Source organism: Cetorhinus maximus, chromosome 22 (genome assembly GCF_964194155.1).
Source record: "Cetorhinus maximus chromosome 22, sCetMax3.hap1.1, whole genome shotgun sequence".
Lineage (NCBI taxonomy): Eukaryota > Metazoa > Chordata > Chondrichthyes > Lamniformes > Cetorhinidae > Cetorhinus > Cetorhinus maximus.
The window spans coordinates 52,066,643-52,082,350 of NC_135900.1; the positions used below are offsets into that span (position 1 = coordinate 52,066,643).

The following is a 15,708-nucleotide window of genomic DNA, read 5'->3' on the forward strand; positions in this document are numbered from 1 at the left end:
AGATGCTAGGAATCCTGTGGTAACTCACCTCATGACTCCCAAAAGACTGTCGACCATCTACAAGGCACAAATCAGGACTGTGATGGAATACTCCCCACTTGCCTGGATGAGTGCAGCTCCCACAACACTCAAGAAGCTGGACACCATCCAGGACAAAGCAGTCCAGTTGATTGGCACCACATCCACAAACATTCATTCCCTCCACCACCAACGCACTGTAGCAGCAGTGTGTACTAGCTACAAGATGCACTGCAGGAATTCACCAAAGCTCCTTAGACAGCACCTTCCAAACCCATGACCACTACTACCTAGAAGGACAAGGGCAGCAGATAAATGGGAATACCACCACCTGGAAGTTCCCCTAAGGTCATTCACCATCCTGACTTGGAAATATATCGCTGTTCCTTCGCTGTTGCTTTGTCAAAATCCTGAAACTCCCTTCCTAACAACACTGTTGGTGCACCTACACCACATGGACTGCAGCAGTTCAAGAAGACAGCTCACCACCACTTTCTCATGGGCAATAAATGTTGGCCCAGCCAGCGAAGCCCACATCCCGTGAATGAATAAAAAAGTCTGCACAGGTCAAGAAGGATGAGGAGGGTTAGTTTACCTTTGATAGGATGCCATTTGTGACTTTCAAAGAGCTATTTCTGTACTGCGGCAAGAGCAGAAACTGGATTGGAGGGATTAAAATGGTGTTCCAGAAAAGATGGGCACTAATTCAAGAGATGACAACATGTTCAAGATTTTGGAGAGGAAAGTGTGGTTGGAGATATGGTGGTATTTGCAAGGACAACGGGATGAACTAAATCAGCCATTATCTAATTTTATTAAATTTTTGAGCACATCCATCACATTCACGATATCATACATCAAAATATTGAAAGCATAATGAAAGGAAAAAAGATTTGCTTTTTTTCTGACTTTGAGTTAGGATTTTTTAGGCATTTGGTAATCAGCAAACTTCCCTCACAATTCAATTATACTGACCTTAGGGTCTACTTAAAACATTTCAGCACAGGGAGTGCCTAAGCAGTAGTCTTAAAGGGATTTGTCAGGTCAGCAACAGAACAGCACCCAGACTACCTGTGAATGGTACCATGGGGAGATAGCTTCAGTTTCTTAATAAAGCTTTATTATAGGTTTCGTGGGTCAAATGTTTCATAGGTAATCAACCTGAAACATTAACCATACCCCCTTCTCTGCATACATGCTGCCTTAACTGCTGAATATTACCAGTATTTTCTCTTAATGTTTCAGATTTCCAGCACTTGCTGTATTTTGTTTTTGTTTTACATTTCTTCCAAGAATGGAAATAGAATACAAGACAGAAGTAAAATGGACTGTTGATTTGTGGCGAATACTGGGACCTGTGTGGACTAAGTAACACAAGCAAAAAGAAACTCTCATATACAGCCCTTAACTGGAGATTCCCAAGACACCTTTCTCCAAGTGTAACAGTGTGAGAGATTTTCCATTCATCTCTATATCAAATAAATGTGCTATTGTACACACACTGGAATGCAAAGAACACAAGCAGAAATTCCTGACTAACACTACCTTGAAGATATTTTGTCATTGATGGTGAGACAAAGCTGTTCTTTCATGAGTATGTTTAATGTCTTCTCTTTCTAAATGTGCAAAATAACCAGAAGCTGAGCGTCAGTGGTGTGACAGAACTGAGGCCCTGTTTACTCTTGAGCATGTGACTCCTGGTGGCACCTTATATGTCTACAAATCAATTCCAGAAAGCGTGCGTGCTACTGAAAGGAAAGGAGAAAGCATGGACTGAACTTTAACTCCATGTTAATGTCCCCTTTTATTGTTTTTCATGAGAAGTTCAAAGGCTAATAAAATATTCACCTTATTTATTTTAATGTTAGGAACAGGACTCCAGCTGCCACCATTTAGTCTAATGACACCCTGCTGCTAATATTCATTATGGGAAAGTGAGGGTAAAGCTCTCCTGAGTGATGTGTTAAGACTGAACTGAAAAGCAGCTGTCTCTGCCATTTTTGTCACACTTGGACTGTTTAATAGACAGCATCTCCATGACATCATCATGTGAAATGGCAACAACCAGGAATCTGCTCCTAATATAAAACGTTCTTTATTCAATAAGTATATTTGTTTAATTAAAATGTACCATGGTTAACACTAAGGGACATTTAAGGGGTCATTTACAGGCCCACACTTTCCTTCCTCCTTTACATATATTCACATGAGGCAATTGCCTTTTACTTGAGTATTTAAAGTATTTAACTTTAACAAAAAGATAAGTAAATACCAAATGTTGCATTCTTGTCTTGCATTGAATATAGTACTAGGGGCCACTGTTTAAAAATAAGGGGTTACCCATTTAGAAGAGAGATGAGGATAATTTTTTTCTCTCAAAGTGTTGAGAATCTTTGGAACTTTCTTCCTCAAAAGGTGATGGAAGCAGAGTCTTTGAATATTTTTAAGGCAGAGATAGATTCTTGATAAACAAGGGAGTGAAAAGTTATCATGGATAGGCAGGAATGTGTATTTGAGGTTACAATCAGATCAGCCATGATCTTATTGAATGGCAGAACAGGCTTGAAGGGTTGAATGCCTACTCCTGCTCCTAATTTGTACGTTCGTATGTATGCTCATATGACCACAAGTAGCATTGTCTAGTGCTCTTGAGCTCTGTTGAAAACAATGAGCAGCAGAAGTTACTTGGAACTAAGACTAAGAGCAGAGATTGATGTTTCTGTGTTCAGCATTGGAAAGGTGGCAGCTTCAATTGAGTGGGCAAATGCTTTAAGTTATTTGCAGGATGTATCTGTGGTAAATACCACTGTCTGGCTTTATCCCAGTATAGATCTTTCAAAGATAATGTTTCTGTGAGAACATAATAGAACATTTCTTACATATTCACATCAATATCTTATGATTCATGACGTTGGATATTGCACTGGTTTGAGCAATCTTTTTCCATTTGTTTACCAAATATAGATGATGCATCTGATACTTTACTTTTATATTGTTTTTTCCAATACTTCTTTAATGAGTTTAAACAGTTACCCAGCTCGAAGCCTTGCTCTGCAGATACACCAGACAAACAATTCATTCCTGTCAATGCTCTCTGCTGACACCAGTCAAAGCTGCTCAGTCTTGTGAAATGGAACAGAAAAACAACACTAAGATCCAATCTGCATGTTCATGGCGCTCAATGTAGATCATGGACATAACCAGGTAGAAGTTAATTCCAAACAGTTGGAGGCATTCTGTCAAAATGAAGCTTTGGGATATACAAAATGGTAAGGAATAGCATGTGCCCTAGACTTGCAACATGTCTGACACTTTGTATTTGCATATTGCCATTGTTCATGTTTCAATTCTGGCAAAACTATTACCAAAACCCCCCATTGAATGATAAATACCTGACAAGAATTGAAAGGGTCTAATCTAATATTAGTGACATCATAAACCTGAGGAACAAACAAATCTCTATCCATTACTTAACTCCCACTACAGGTAACACCTCTGCTCCAGGATTAGAGTGCAACATTTCAATTACTCTAGCATAACAATCTTTTTCATAATTTATACTCTCTATTTTGCAGGGTAGGTTTGTTCAGTTCAACCTCCAAAAGTTATTTTACCCTATTAACTGGTATGAGTACACTCAATGGCTGGATTTTACAGAGGGGCAGACTGGCCCACCTGTCACTTCCCAAAGATTTATAGCAGTAGAGGCAGATTGAGGTCCTTAATTAGCAATTAATTGGACAGTTAAGAGCCTCAATAGGCCAAAGGGCGGGCGGATAATGGGCAACTTACCCACACCCCACACCTTTATTATGGGGAACCAGTCAGGGGTGGGTGGGAAGGAGGTGGGCCGGCCACCCAGCATATTTTACATGCACCTACCCACCCCCCCTCCCACCCACCTGAAACATGCCTGACGGGGAGCCACAAAATCCAGCTCCATGTTTTCAAGTGTAATGATGTTCCTATTGAAATAGTATGACCATTGCAACTTTGTCAAGAAATAATTTTCCATTAAGAGATTCTCTACATTCTTAGATCAGTTTCATGTTTAAATAACATGCAAAATGATAATGGAGGAGCTCTTCTGTTTAAAGGTATGATCCTCTCTCTTTGTTCAGGAATTAAATATTGATATTTGTCACATTGTGGTGACTCAGTTAAGGGTGCATTTAACCCATGACAACCTCAGCAACAAAAATCGAAATCAGTAAACAATAGTAAGTAATAGTATAGATTGTTTGCATCATACAAAATAAAGCACACTGTGGAATACATTTCAAGGCAGTAACATTGGTGTTGGGAAAATATATGGTGAAAACAAATTGGAAGAGATGAAAACTTTATATTGTCTCAACCCAACTATATGTTGCTGTTTTGCAACACACTACAAGATTGTGTTTTATCCTATATAAACTACATTTCATTGCACCTGATGCAAGCGAACATTCCCGCCCCCAAGGAAAAACTTCCTGACATTAGAAATGCTTTTGCAGTCATACTTGGTGGCAAAACTAGGAACATAAGTATGCAGGAGTCACAAATTGGCACGTTTGTGCTGGTATAAAAGAATGTAACAATTTCATTATCATGCCCAATCCAAGGTGAATGAGGTTAAGTACTTTGTTTTGAGTTTTCAGGCTATCTGTCTACTTTTCAAAGGCTTCATTTTTCTTTATCACAATTAACACAATAAGTTATGGTAAAGAGAACAGATTATCCTCGGTAACATGAAATCCTGTACAGTCAGTGTTTTGTGTATATGGAGGTTTATATGCAAGAAGCTTGTTATGGGATTTGTATCTGAAATAAGTATTTACATCATTGATCTATTGTGATAATGTGAACCTGAATTGCGTGACAACAGCAGAGCTTAGATATTAATATTTGATGGATTATCTTCATGATGTTGTAATTTAACATTGAAAGAGTTGTGTTATTCTTTTGCTCACAATAATTGGTATCCTGTCTCCAAACTAATTAAAGATATACAACAATGTTGTGCTGCCTGGTGCAGTGCTGATGTGCATTCAAAAGTACCGAACTCTTGGGACAGAAATTGAGATTTCAGAGGTTTGTTGGAAGTAGCTGGAAAAATGCACTCTTTAAACAGTAATTGTAGATGTAGGTGTTGTAAATTGGTGCTGTATATTATCTGGAGTCCGGGACTTCACGGGCCTTCAGCTCAAACTTTGCTCCCTAATCTGATATGAAAAGTTTACATTGGCACTGGCAGCTGCAATTCGCTTTGACTCACCCACTCTGAGCTCCTGTCCGAAGACTGTTTTCTCCCCGAGTGCTGAGCAGTTCCACCGGCCGTACCTGAACTGGTATTGACACTCGTTGATCCCCATCTGCGCCCCTTCCCCGATCACGATGATGGCATCCGGGCGGCTCTGACAGATCGCCCGCTGCCGGGGCGCCAGACCTGGGATCTTGTTGCAGATGATATTCGCTCCCAAGGCGACCACTGAGGACAACGCTCTAAAACAGAGAACAAAAAAAAGCTAAATCACAAACCAGCACAAAGAGCGACTCAAGTCAAATCGCAACTGAAGCATTAGCTCGTGTGACCTCTAGGCAAAACCTTCTCTGCGGTGTTAGCTAGGCTGAATTGGCACCCTTCCACTTTCTGTCCCGAACAGATCATTATTGTATTACAATAGACGTAAAACAGCAGAAAGTTTATATTCATTTGATGGTTTCACGGTTTAAAAGAACGGGTTAAACTAGAGAGCACGTTTCCACCACTTCGAGGTTTCTATTCGCTCCGGTCTCGGGAAACTCGCATTCTGTCCAATTCCCCTAAGAAAAATAAGCAACCACAGATATTCTGAAGGACTTGGGTAAACATATAATTAGGCCAGAGAGAAAGAGAGAGAGAGCCCATGTGGATTAAGTTGAAACGGATGAAATTGAGAGTAAGATTTTCAACACGGGAAGGGAGGGGTGAGAGAATTAATACCAGAGCTGGAGGTTATAGTGCACCGTGTACCTGCAGAAGCGAGCAAAGGCTGAGCGAAAACCCTCCCAGCTTCGAAGCGCAATGTGCTTTTCTTGCTTCCTCCCTGCTCTGGCACAAAGTAAATGTCAATTTGACAGATACATTTAAACATTTTTGGGGGAGGGGAGAGACATCCAACTTTACTAACTGGCGGTGTGAATAGCATAACCGCAGCAAGTGGCAGCAGCTAAACCGCAGAGCAGTACACAGGTAAACCGAGGCGTCTGATGAAGACCCAGGGACAGAAACAATGCAATCAGAGCTCCTTTTCTCCCAAATATTAGAACTTTCAGGCTAAACGGCGAAGTTACGCTCTAAATCCTCGAGAATCTTAAGTCATAAAAAAAGCGATTGTTCTGACTTACAGGTAACTTCCGCTGGTGAGGATAAAAAACATCTGCGGATAATAAACTGATATGAGCACACTGCGTGATAGAAAGATGATCATGGTCGCTCTCTGCGTCAGCTCCTACCGGTTTTGTTTGTTTTATTATTATAGAAATGCTAGATGCTATTTGTGAGCAGGATCTTTGTCTAAGTCCTCGGTAATTGGTCTTGCTCAGTGTCTTGTCGCTAGATTGGTGTTTTTGCCTCTCTTTCATGTCGGAGCAGTGGTTTGCAGTTGTTGGGAGTTGCAGTTCGAATGGTTGAGTGTTTTGTGAGAGTTCATCTGCTCTCAGGAGACCGCCTGTTGCAATTGGGCAGACAGGCTAATCCCAGCCACTGCAATCCGCCCACTCCCTCTCAAATCACAATGGGGCAAAAATGACAATGAAAATCGCTCAGATCTGCTTATAGACAGTCAGACAAGTCCCACAGCCACCCGGCTCACATTCTAGAGGGGAACATTAGCGATTAGGCTTGGCTACGCGAAACAATTCAATGAAATTGACCATGTTTAAGGGGCAATCAGTTTCCCTGGGTTTAGTAAAACGTTCCCTTTGCAACCTTATTTCTGTGACTGCAGTGAAAATGAGGTTTTTATTTGAACAGTCATGCATTATTTTAAAGAATATGTTTCAAAGCAACAGGTCGAACGTAGATATTCCTCGCCTTAACATGGCAGTCCTAATCTTATTCAAGTATCTGGTTTTGCTTTTGTTTAGAATCTTAGATTCGACACACCAACATAAGAGAGAGAAAAAGCAGAGCCTTGCAAATGCAACTGTTCTGTATGTAAATCCATCCACACACGGTTATTGCCAGCCATTGGAGATACAGCACACAACACTGACGTGCCTCACATTGGCAAGCAGCCTGGCCGTCTCATGGTATCATAATGTCCGCTGGATGCATAAAAGTCCAGGATGCACTTGAGTCATGAGTTATGACGGTGGGGAGAACCCTTAAGATATAATTATTGCTTTAACCTTACTGTCTGCATTTGATAACATGTCTGCGGTTTCAATATATAAAAATATAACTTGTTTGAACCATTTTCCATTGGCTATGCTGATTGATGTAGGTGGAAGAGTAGAAGGATGAGATTAATGCAAGATCTGTAGCTACAGGACACCAGGTGTAGCAGTACCTTCAACACTTAGAGATAATGTAGTACGGTACCAGGTTGGAGAGAAAGGGGCTTTTAAAGGCAATTACCAGGAAACAAGGGATACATGTATAGAGAATACACAGTGGAGAACGATAGAATATGTAGTGTATGCTTGGTTTGAGAGAAAGAGTTCACAGCCCTTAACAGAAAATGTGCCCTTAGGACAAGGGCTGGCCACATATTGTTGCCTTTGGGTGCAGGGGAGAGGTTTCGTGAAGTTTTTTAATGGCTAAGTTCAACATTTTAATTTGCAAGTTTGCTCTTGGCACAGGTAAGGAAAATATGCATTCTGTTGAGAATTATGAATGGGTCCTGACTCCACCGTGCTGAATGCCACTAAACTCCATTCCTTGCATTGACACAAGTAGAACTGAGGATTTACGATAGTGTATTGTAATGTTTTCCTTTCTCTTAAAAAGTCGATTTAACTGTTTAACTAAAATTAAATAGGAGATATATTTGAATTGTTTCGTCATGCCAAGGTTACAGTGACGTAAAAAAGGTTACCACGACATTTTAAAGAATTCACTACGGTACCTGTTTTATAGCAGCACCTAGTTATAATACCCCACTCTACTGCTTCAGCTCGGCGGAAAGCAGAATCCCAATACTAGAGACATGTTAAAGCTGATTGTAATCTTGGCTCTTTACTGAAGCTAAAAAGCTGTTATGCCACCCAAGGATGTTTGTAAACTTGCGCACCAAATATTAAAAAGGTTCATTTCACACCAGTTAGTTACGCTCCAGCCGATGTAAATCACCAGCATGTTATACTTCATTTTTTTGTGAACCCACAAATGCCGCTCCTGCAGCACCATAAAGCCGTTTCAGCCTAGCAGCGATGCAAACCCTGAATGTAATGTTTTGACCCGGCTCAATTGGCGTCAGGCCCCCGCCCCTTAGCTGCGATTTCACACAGTGGAGTTGAAAGCACGTGGAGTGTTAGCTTCAGCAGTCACAGACTGGGGTTCTGGCGGAGATTCGGGAACACACTCTATAAACCTTTTAAATATTTTGAGCTGGTGACACTCTGCAATTCTTTAAACACTCAAAATTACTGAGTGTTAAAACAGGCGTCTGCACACGTGTTTAAGCAGAAATGCAGAGAGCTGTTTGGTCAGTGAAGCCCTTCAGCGTAGTTTCAGACTAGCAGTGCCGTCTAAATCCCCGAGAAATAAATGTCCGAGCACATGCACTGGCCAAACCAAGTTCTGCAAGAAATATCTAAACAAGCGAGGCTGCAGAACTCCTGAGTGAGGACCTAACGGTCTGCATTGATCAAATTCTATTCTAGCACTTAAAAGTTAATTTGGAACGGAAGCAGAAATGAATGCCAAGAGTGAAGTTACCAGTGGTAACGGTGCGGCGGCACCTGGTGATCTGCGGCTTCTCTTTCCTGTATTTAGTCTCCACGCCCGCGGATAAATAGTTCCTGAGGTCCCACGTGGTCATGGCAATGCACAGCGCTATATAACTGTTCGGTTTGAAAGGGTTGATCTGAACCAAGTAAAATTGTGGTACGAATTGTGAGATCATCTCGAGGGGGTGGTCTTGCATAACTTTGGTTTTACGTTGGCTGAGGTATGACTGGCATTGCGCCAATTTAAAGTTTGAAAGAAAATCAACAGACCGCTGTTACTTTTTAAATGTTATTGGGCCGTTGGCTCTTCACGGATGTTTTGTTTTTAACCAGCATTGGGACAACACTGAGTACAGCACACCTGCATGCAGCTCTGTTCTATTTTGAATGTGGAGCAGTGGTATGGTGGCGCTATAACCCTGCTCTAAAGCAGCTACCTGTGGTAACGGTAACGTTATCACACGGGTACCCCGTTCTTATGAAATTAAATGATATACTTCAACTCGGGTTCTGCTTTTGATGACTGGATTAATGAGGGTCAAGTACTAAAGCAACGATGTTAACAATCATTTCTATCTGTGACCAATACAGCTTCGGACACAGTATTTCAGTCTCATCTGCGTGCGCAGTGTCTGTTCCTTGTGCAGGTTGTGCATATGTAGATATTTCGGTGTTTGATGGGTGCTGGAGGGTTAACAGATGCTTCATTCTAAAACTGATTTGCCTTTCGTTCAGAAGGACTAACTGCAGAATTGACGGATAGAGAACGGTCGTTGCTGTCATCCATAAGCATGATATAGGTGCTTCAGCTTCGAGTTGTAGCGTTTCAAATTCGTTTCTAAAATTAACCTTTTAGTCTGTTGGTGTAAAGCCAACTATCGGCCCAATATGATAATAATAATATAAATGATCGATGAGACGCATCTGAATTATAAGGCAACGTACCGTTAAAATCAAAGACTTAAAAATAACTTCTTGCAATCACAGTTTATGGTCATAATACGGTGATAAATGTCGCGACTTTGGTAGGACACAAATTTCATTTGAAGGAACAGAACGTCGAGACTTTAACGTTAGGCAGCGAGCTCCAGTGATTTCTTAATTCAGAACCCTGACAATCATTAATTTACTGCGATTGGGGTTACCAGGTCATAATAGATAGGTGCTCTTGCAATCTGCTGTCAGCCTGTAATATAGATACATTTTCTGGGACCACCGAAAGTCACCATTGCAGTTAAACACCTGGCCTGATCAGCAGTACAGGCAGACAAGGCATCTGCTCATTTTCGTCGTTTCATCCATTCCTGAACAGAACCTTCAGGTGCAACTACTCCCTCAACTGACCATCAAAGGAACATATATTTTGTTCCCAAATAACACGCGTCTTCCTGTTCATTCTTGTTATTAGAAAGCCTTGGGGATTTAAGGTATAATTTTTGGAATTACTTGCGCCCAGGTGTGATTGCTGCTGGATTTAACGAGTATCTTTTAGTTGATTATTTCTTAGGAGCTGGGCCAGTAACATGTTACTGAATAATATATAGTGGCATGGGTGAAACTATGTTAATTGTTACAGTTTCAAAACAGGCTAGCGTTACCTCTAGGAACTTACTATCCATTACCCTTAACAATGAAGCCCATTAAAATCAGTTTACAGTTTGTAAATGATCGACTTTTTCCAGTTAGTGCCCAGAGTGAAACACCTGCATGAGAGAGACAGTGAGCTTTGAGTATAATAGCTAGAGGAGCACCTGAGGTGGTCTGTATGTGTCTAAACTAAAAGCTCGTTTAATCAGCACCATTTAACTGATCTCTTGTCAAGCATAGAATCAATGAGTTTTAGCCCATTATTACCAATAGATAGTTTGAAACAACATTTTCATTTAAACCTATTAGGGCAACTTTGAAAACAGTCCAACAGAGCTGGCCGTTGCACTATACTGTCTTTGAAAAGAACAAGTTTAAATAGAAGTTTGACACATGAATAAAAGTTTTTAATGAAACTGTAAAATGTACAACAGCTCAGCATCCTGGGGAATAATACTGTTCGTTATAAATCAACACGACTAACTCGCCGCCTACCAAAACCCACACATGTCCCGCTGACTGTCTTTGGGGGGTGGGGGGGGGGGTGTCACATAACATCTGTGAATCATCTCCCATAGTAAGAGGCGCTTCCTGCGGTGACAGTCGGCTTTAAACAGTAAACGTTATGTTCGACATCTTTTTTTGTCTAAATCCCAAAGGAAAATGCTGGGGATGCTGGAAACTTGAAATAGAAACAGAAAATGCTGGAAACACTGAGGGGTCAGGCACTTCCAAGTTTTTATTTTTTTAACTAAACCCTATAATTCTACAAAGGACATAAATTAATCATTCTTTTGAAGTTTGGACGGGATTTTTATACGCGTGGAAATTAGCATAAATCATCTGCATAAATATCTAACATACATGTTATTCGTTAAAAGGCAATTCTGACGCGCAATCTTTCCTTTGCTGTTACTACCAATGAAAATTTAAAACTGCTAGTTTAATGCAAAGTACAGTTTTCACTCGTAAAAGAGGCACTACAACTAATGAGCCGAATGGGAAGATTCAACTTTCTAAATGTGATGCAATTGGCTGACTTTTTCTGACACATCGGATAACAGATTTGTGTATAAATCATGTGCCCACCCGCTGACGGTTACCAAGTAGGTGTAGGCAACTCGAAAGCCATAGCAGATGATAGATGAATATTCTGGGTGCCTCACCATTTGGACACACGCGTGCTACCTGCAATCAATGATTTCTAACATGTTATAAATGGCGCTCTTCAAAAATGAGCGGAGTTTGAGGGCATCCAACCTGAAAAGGCACCAAACACGGGAACCTCGCCCCCTCTGTATGTACATAACGTCTTCCGGACAGATATTGGATCACATTATCCTGGTAAAATTAATCCGGGTGAATATAGGTAGCGCAAACACCACATTACGGGGAAGGTTTCAAACATAACGAAATATTTCAGCAAACGTCTATAAGGGCCTCACCGATTCGAAGTGTGAAATCAGGATATCTAACTCGTGCGGTGCATTAAATCTACCATTGAAAACTCCAAGCCGATTTGTATCTTTCAAGTACCTCCAGTAGGTGAATGTGAGTGTCTCAGTCCTGCGATAAACCAACGACATAACCACACTACTCACAAATGTCATCCCGTCCTCCGCAAATCTGGCGTAATTGTACCTGCCCCTGCGCTTATCAAAACTGTGCCAACGATCAACTTCCCTGATGTGTAATCTGCACGTGTTAAAATCGCCTCACTGCCGCACTGCGTCATTCACCCAGATACGCCGGTATCTCGTCTATCAATGTTGCTATCAGAATTTCCTGCAAATCAATTTTGTACCAGCTCCTGTTGTGTAATTGGACCTAATCAAGAACGAGTGTGCACCTATTGCGGTTCGGAGCTGCCACACGGCAAGGGTTAGTTTTGTGAACAGAAGGGAGTTGTGTTCTCGAGGTTAGAGGAGGGAAACGCCACAAAGTAATCAGCACTGCGCCTGCTGGCGAGCGCGGAAATCCTGAACATTTCGGTGGGAATTCACATTTGGACTAGTTAGCTAAATCCAATCATTCCCAGTGGATCTGGAATGGGGATTTCAGCTGAACGTTGGTACGTTTTAGTTCTGATCTTGAATCGGGTTGCTATACTGTGTGGCTTAATTGATCCCTTTCTCTCAATATTTTCATTTGATTTGTTTTGATTCTTGGGGACTAACCCGTTCTCACTTTATTTTGCGTGCAGTCCTGATAAGGCGGAGTGCACCCGTCCAATTGCCAGATGCATCGTCTAGTCGTTTTAAGAGATGGGATTTAGCAGACTCAAAAAAGTTATGCATTCTTCATACAAAATCCCACAACTATGCAGCGGCCAAAAGTATTTGAGTTCAGAGGGGATAACAGGTAGCAGCGCATTCTAACAAACCGGGACTGTTGGGTTAGTGCTAAGGAATGTGGAAATACAACTCAGCCTTGCAACTAATAAGGGCATAGAGGCAAGAAAGTTGGCAAATATTCATAAACGTACAACCTGTTTATTGTGAGGAAAATCTCCGCACTAAACTGATAAACCGAAAAGTCTCACTTCCGAATAGCAGGTGTTGCTTTGCATACACATTTCTACAGCTTCGACCTAAATTTTTTAACTACATTTTGCTCGCTCTTCTGCCTGCTTTAAGCTCTATTTTTCCTCCAATCTGTTGCATCAGAGGAGGGCAGACAAACCAGTTGTCAAATAATTTCAACACATATGTATGATGGATAGCATCGACGATTCTGCCCAGGCCTGTAGGTTCGCTATGCTTTGGAAACTGACTGCTAGAGATCTCTTATCAAGTGACTCGCTTTTTAAAAAATTTTGTTTTGAAAGAAATCCAATATAAGCTCATTCGGTGACCAATGTCACATTTGGGGAAAAAAGCTCTCTACACGTGTGTCACCCAGACACCTCAATATCTATAGTGAGATCCGGAATATTTATATATTATATATAATAGAGAAAACACGCCCGTTTGAACATCCCATGGCATTGAACCATCTCGCTTTAATCTGTAATCTGTTTTGGTACAATTTCAAGATTAATATCCCCCACTGCCCCTTCAAGATCGATGGTTTCTCTACTTACCCTAACTTGACGTAGATGAAACCCAGGCAGAGAAAGACATACAGAATCCACCGTCGAAAGTTCCTGTGCATGTTCTAGAATCAGGGTTTTGCTGGAAAGCCCAAATTGTGCGATACTGTTGAAATTAAACACCCCACCCCCCCAACACACACACACACACACACACTCAGAACTAGCAACCCAGTTTCAGCGGTCGGGCGAGACTCAAATCACTGGAGAACCTGCTCTCTTGCGCAGTATCAATGATGGGACGCTCAGATCCTTCCAATTCCATGTGGATCTCTTCCCCATTTGTATTCAGTTCACATAAAGAGAGGGAAACAGACTGACTCCACAGTGTAACCAAGAGAAGACACCAGCGGGTTATTCCAGGTCTGCTCAGGCATTGCATTGCATGTGTTGTTACTTGTCCCGAATTCTCCAGTACTCGGCTACCTAGAATCTTTGTTGAACTGTTGGGCTAGTTGCAGACGATCGCCAGTTGCACTGAGTTTAAAATATCTTGTAACTCGTTCACATCGACCTCCGCCTGACGACATCCATTTACCTGCTGATATAGGTTGGAGCAGAGCAGAGCGACACTATCGTCACAAAGGAGCGAAATGAGGGAGATGCAGACAGAGATACGCCTCTAATAAATCAAGATAGGAAAACGGTGTCTAAGCAAGCTGCTGCCCATAGTTCATGAAAACACGTGTTACTTTTGTTCGAAAACCCCTTCGCTGCCAACTAAAAAGATAGAATGTGACAGGTTGTGTTGAGATAAACGCTATTCTATTGAAAGGTGATTCCTGGTCATTCTCTCCTCCTCTGTCCCCCTGATTTAATTTATTTTATTCAATATGTTAATAGAAACGCCCAAATAAGATTTTAAATAGCAGATGCAGCTTTATCTCTGGTGCTAATTATCGAGAACAACAATCCTGAACCTGACATTTCAGAACAACATTTATATCTTCACAGCACATGTAGGGTGAGACAAAAATACATTACTGTATATGTGTATCCTGGATGGGAATGTTTCACAATCATTTCACTTTGAATGCGAGATTCTGAAAACAAAATCATTCCCAATAATGAGCACAAAAATATTATTATCGGGAAAACAACATTTTGTTTTTAATGTAAGCTGCGCAATTTTATTTACGTTATTCAGCGAGTTTCAGCTACAAATAACATTATTCTCAATATGACAGATTTTGTAAAGTGATGATGCTGTGGAATTTTTGCAATAAGTCATCCTCCGAGAGATAACCACAGTTATCTTTCCCCGAAGTAAGCAATTTAATTCTACAGATTGTGTAAATTTGATTATGAGGGTTGGGACCAGGGAGCTTCAGATATTTAATTAATCAAGCATAAATTTCACCTAGTCCAAATTTGGTTAGTTTTGCATTAACTTCATTTGGAATTTTCCCCTCCAAAACTATCGCCGTCTCTGAGAAACAAGTGGGAATCGGACTTAAGCTGGAGGGAAACGAGTCTGTGGCGAGCTATATTCGTTCAACAATATGGCACGATCTGTATAACTGGCATAATCCCCGTGTGGTCGAGATGAAATGGAGGAAGTACTGTTCAAAACCACATGACTTTTTCCTTATTGTTTACGAGGAGGCGGCACTCGTTGCTCAAATGTCTCCTCTCTGCGCAGATACAGGTGGTGAAGGACTCCATGTGTTCGGCACACACCTTTCCAGAAAATGCCATTCTCAAGTGGCTTCACAAAGAGAGCTGGGAGGGTGTCAAAGATTGTGCAGCCTGTTACTTTGATTACTTTGGGCCAGGGAGCTCCATATATTTAATTAATCAAACATAAATTTGATCTAGTTCAAATTTGGTTAGTTTTGCATTAACTTCACTTGGAATTCCCCACCCCCCTCCCAAACTATTGCCGTCTCTGAGAAGCAAGTGAGAATCGGACTTAAACTGGAGGGAAGCTGGAGGGAATTAAGCCTGTCGTTAATCTAATGAAAGATGTCAGTCTGAATAGGCACATACGTTCTTGCAGTTATCTTGAGTATTGACACTGGTTTCCTCTTAAGAGCAAGACTTAATTTCTGTCTGGGAGTAATTAATGCCAGTCACCCAGGGAACATCTGTAAAGA

The 15,708-nt window shown here is 41.2% G+C and overlaps 1 protein-coding gene across 2 annotated transcripts in view; it reads right to left on the minus strand.

Annotated features, from left to right (window-relative positions):
* LOC144696695 (protein Wnt-7b) overlaps window positions 1-13,727 on the minus strand; it is a 102,322-nt gene extending 88,595 nt beyond the window's left edge. Inside the window, exons 1-2 of one of the 2 annotated variants that reach the window (XM_078568311.1) lie at window positions 13,604-13,727; window positions 5,276-5,502 (exon numbers count right to left, since the gene is read on the minus strand). In XM_078568311.1, the coding sequence (XP_078424437.1) occupies window positions 5,276-5,502; window positions 13,604-13,674 (298 nt within the window). In that variant the 5' untranslated portion in view covers window positions 13,675-13,727. Of the gene's footprint in view, window positions 1-5,275; window positions 5,503-6,387; window positions 6,489-13,603 lie in introns of those variants that run through there. The other variant, XM_078568310.1, reaches the window with a different exon arrangement.
* Between the last annotated feature and the right edge of the window lie 1,981 nt (window positions 13,728-15,708).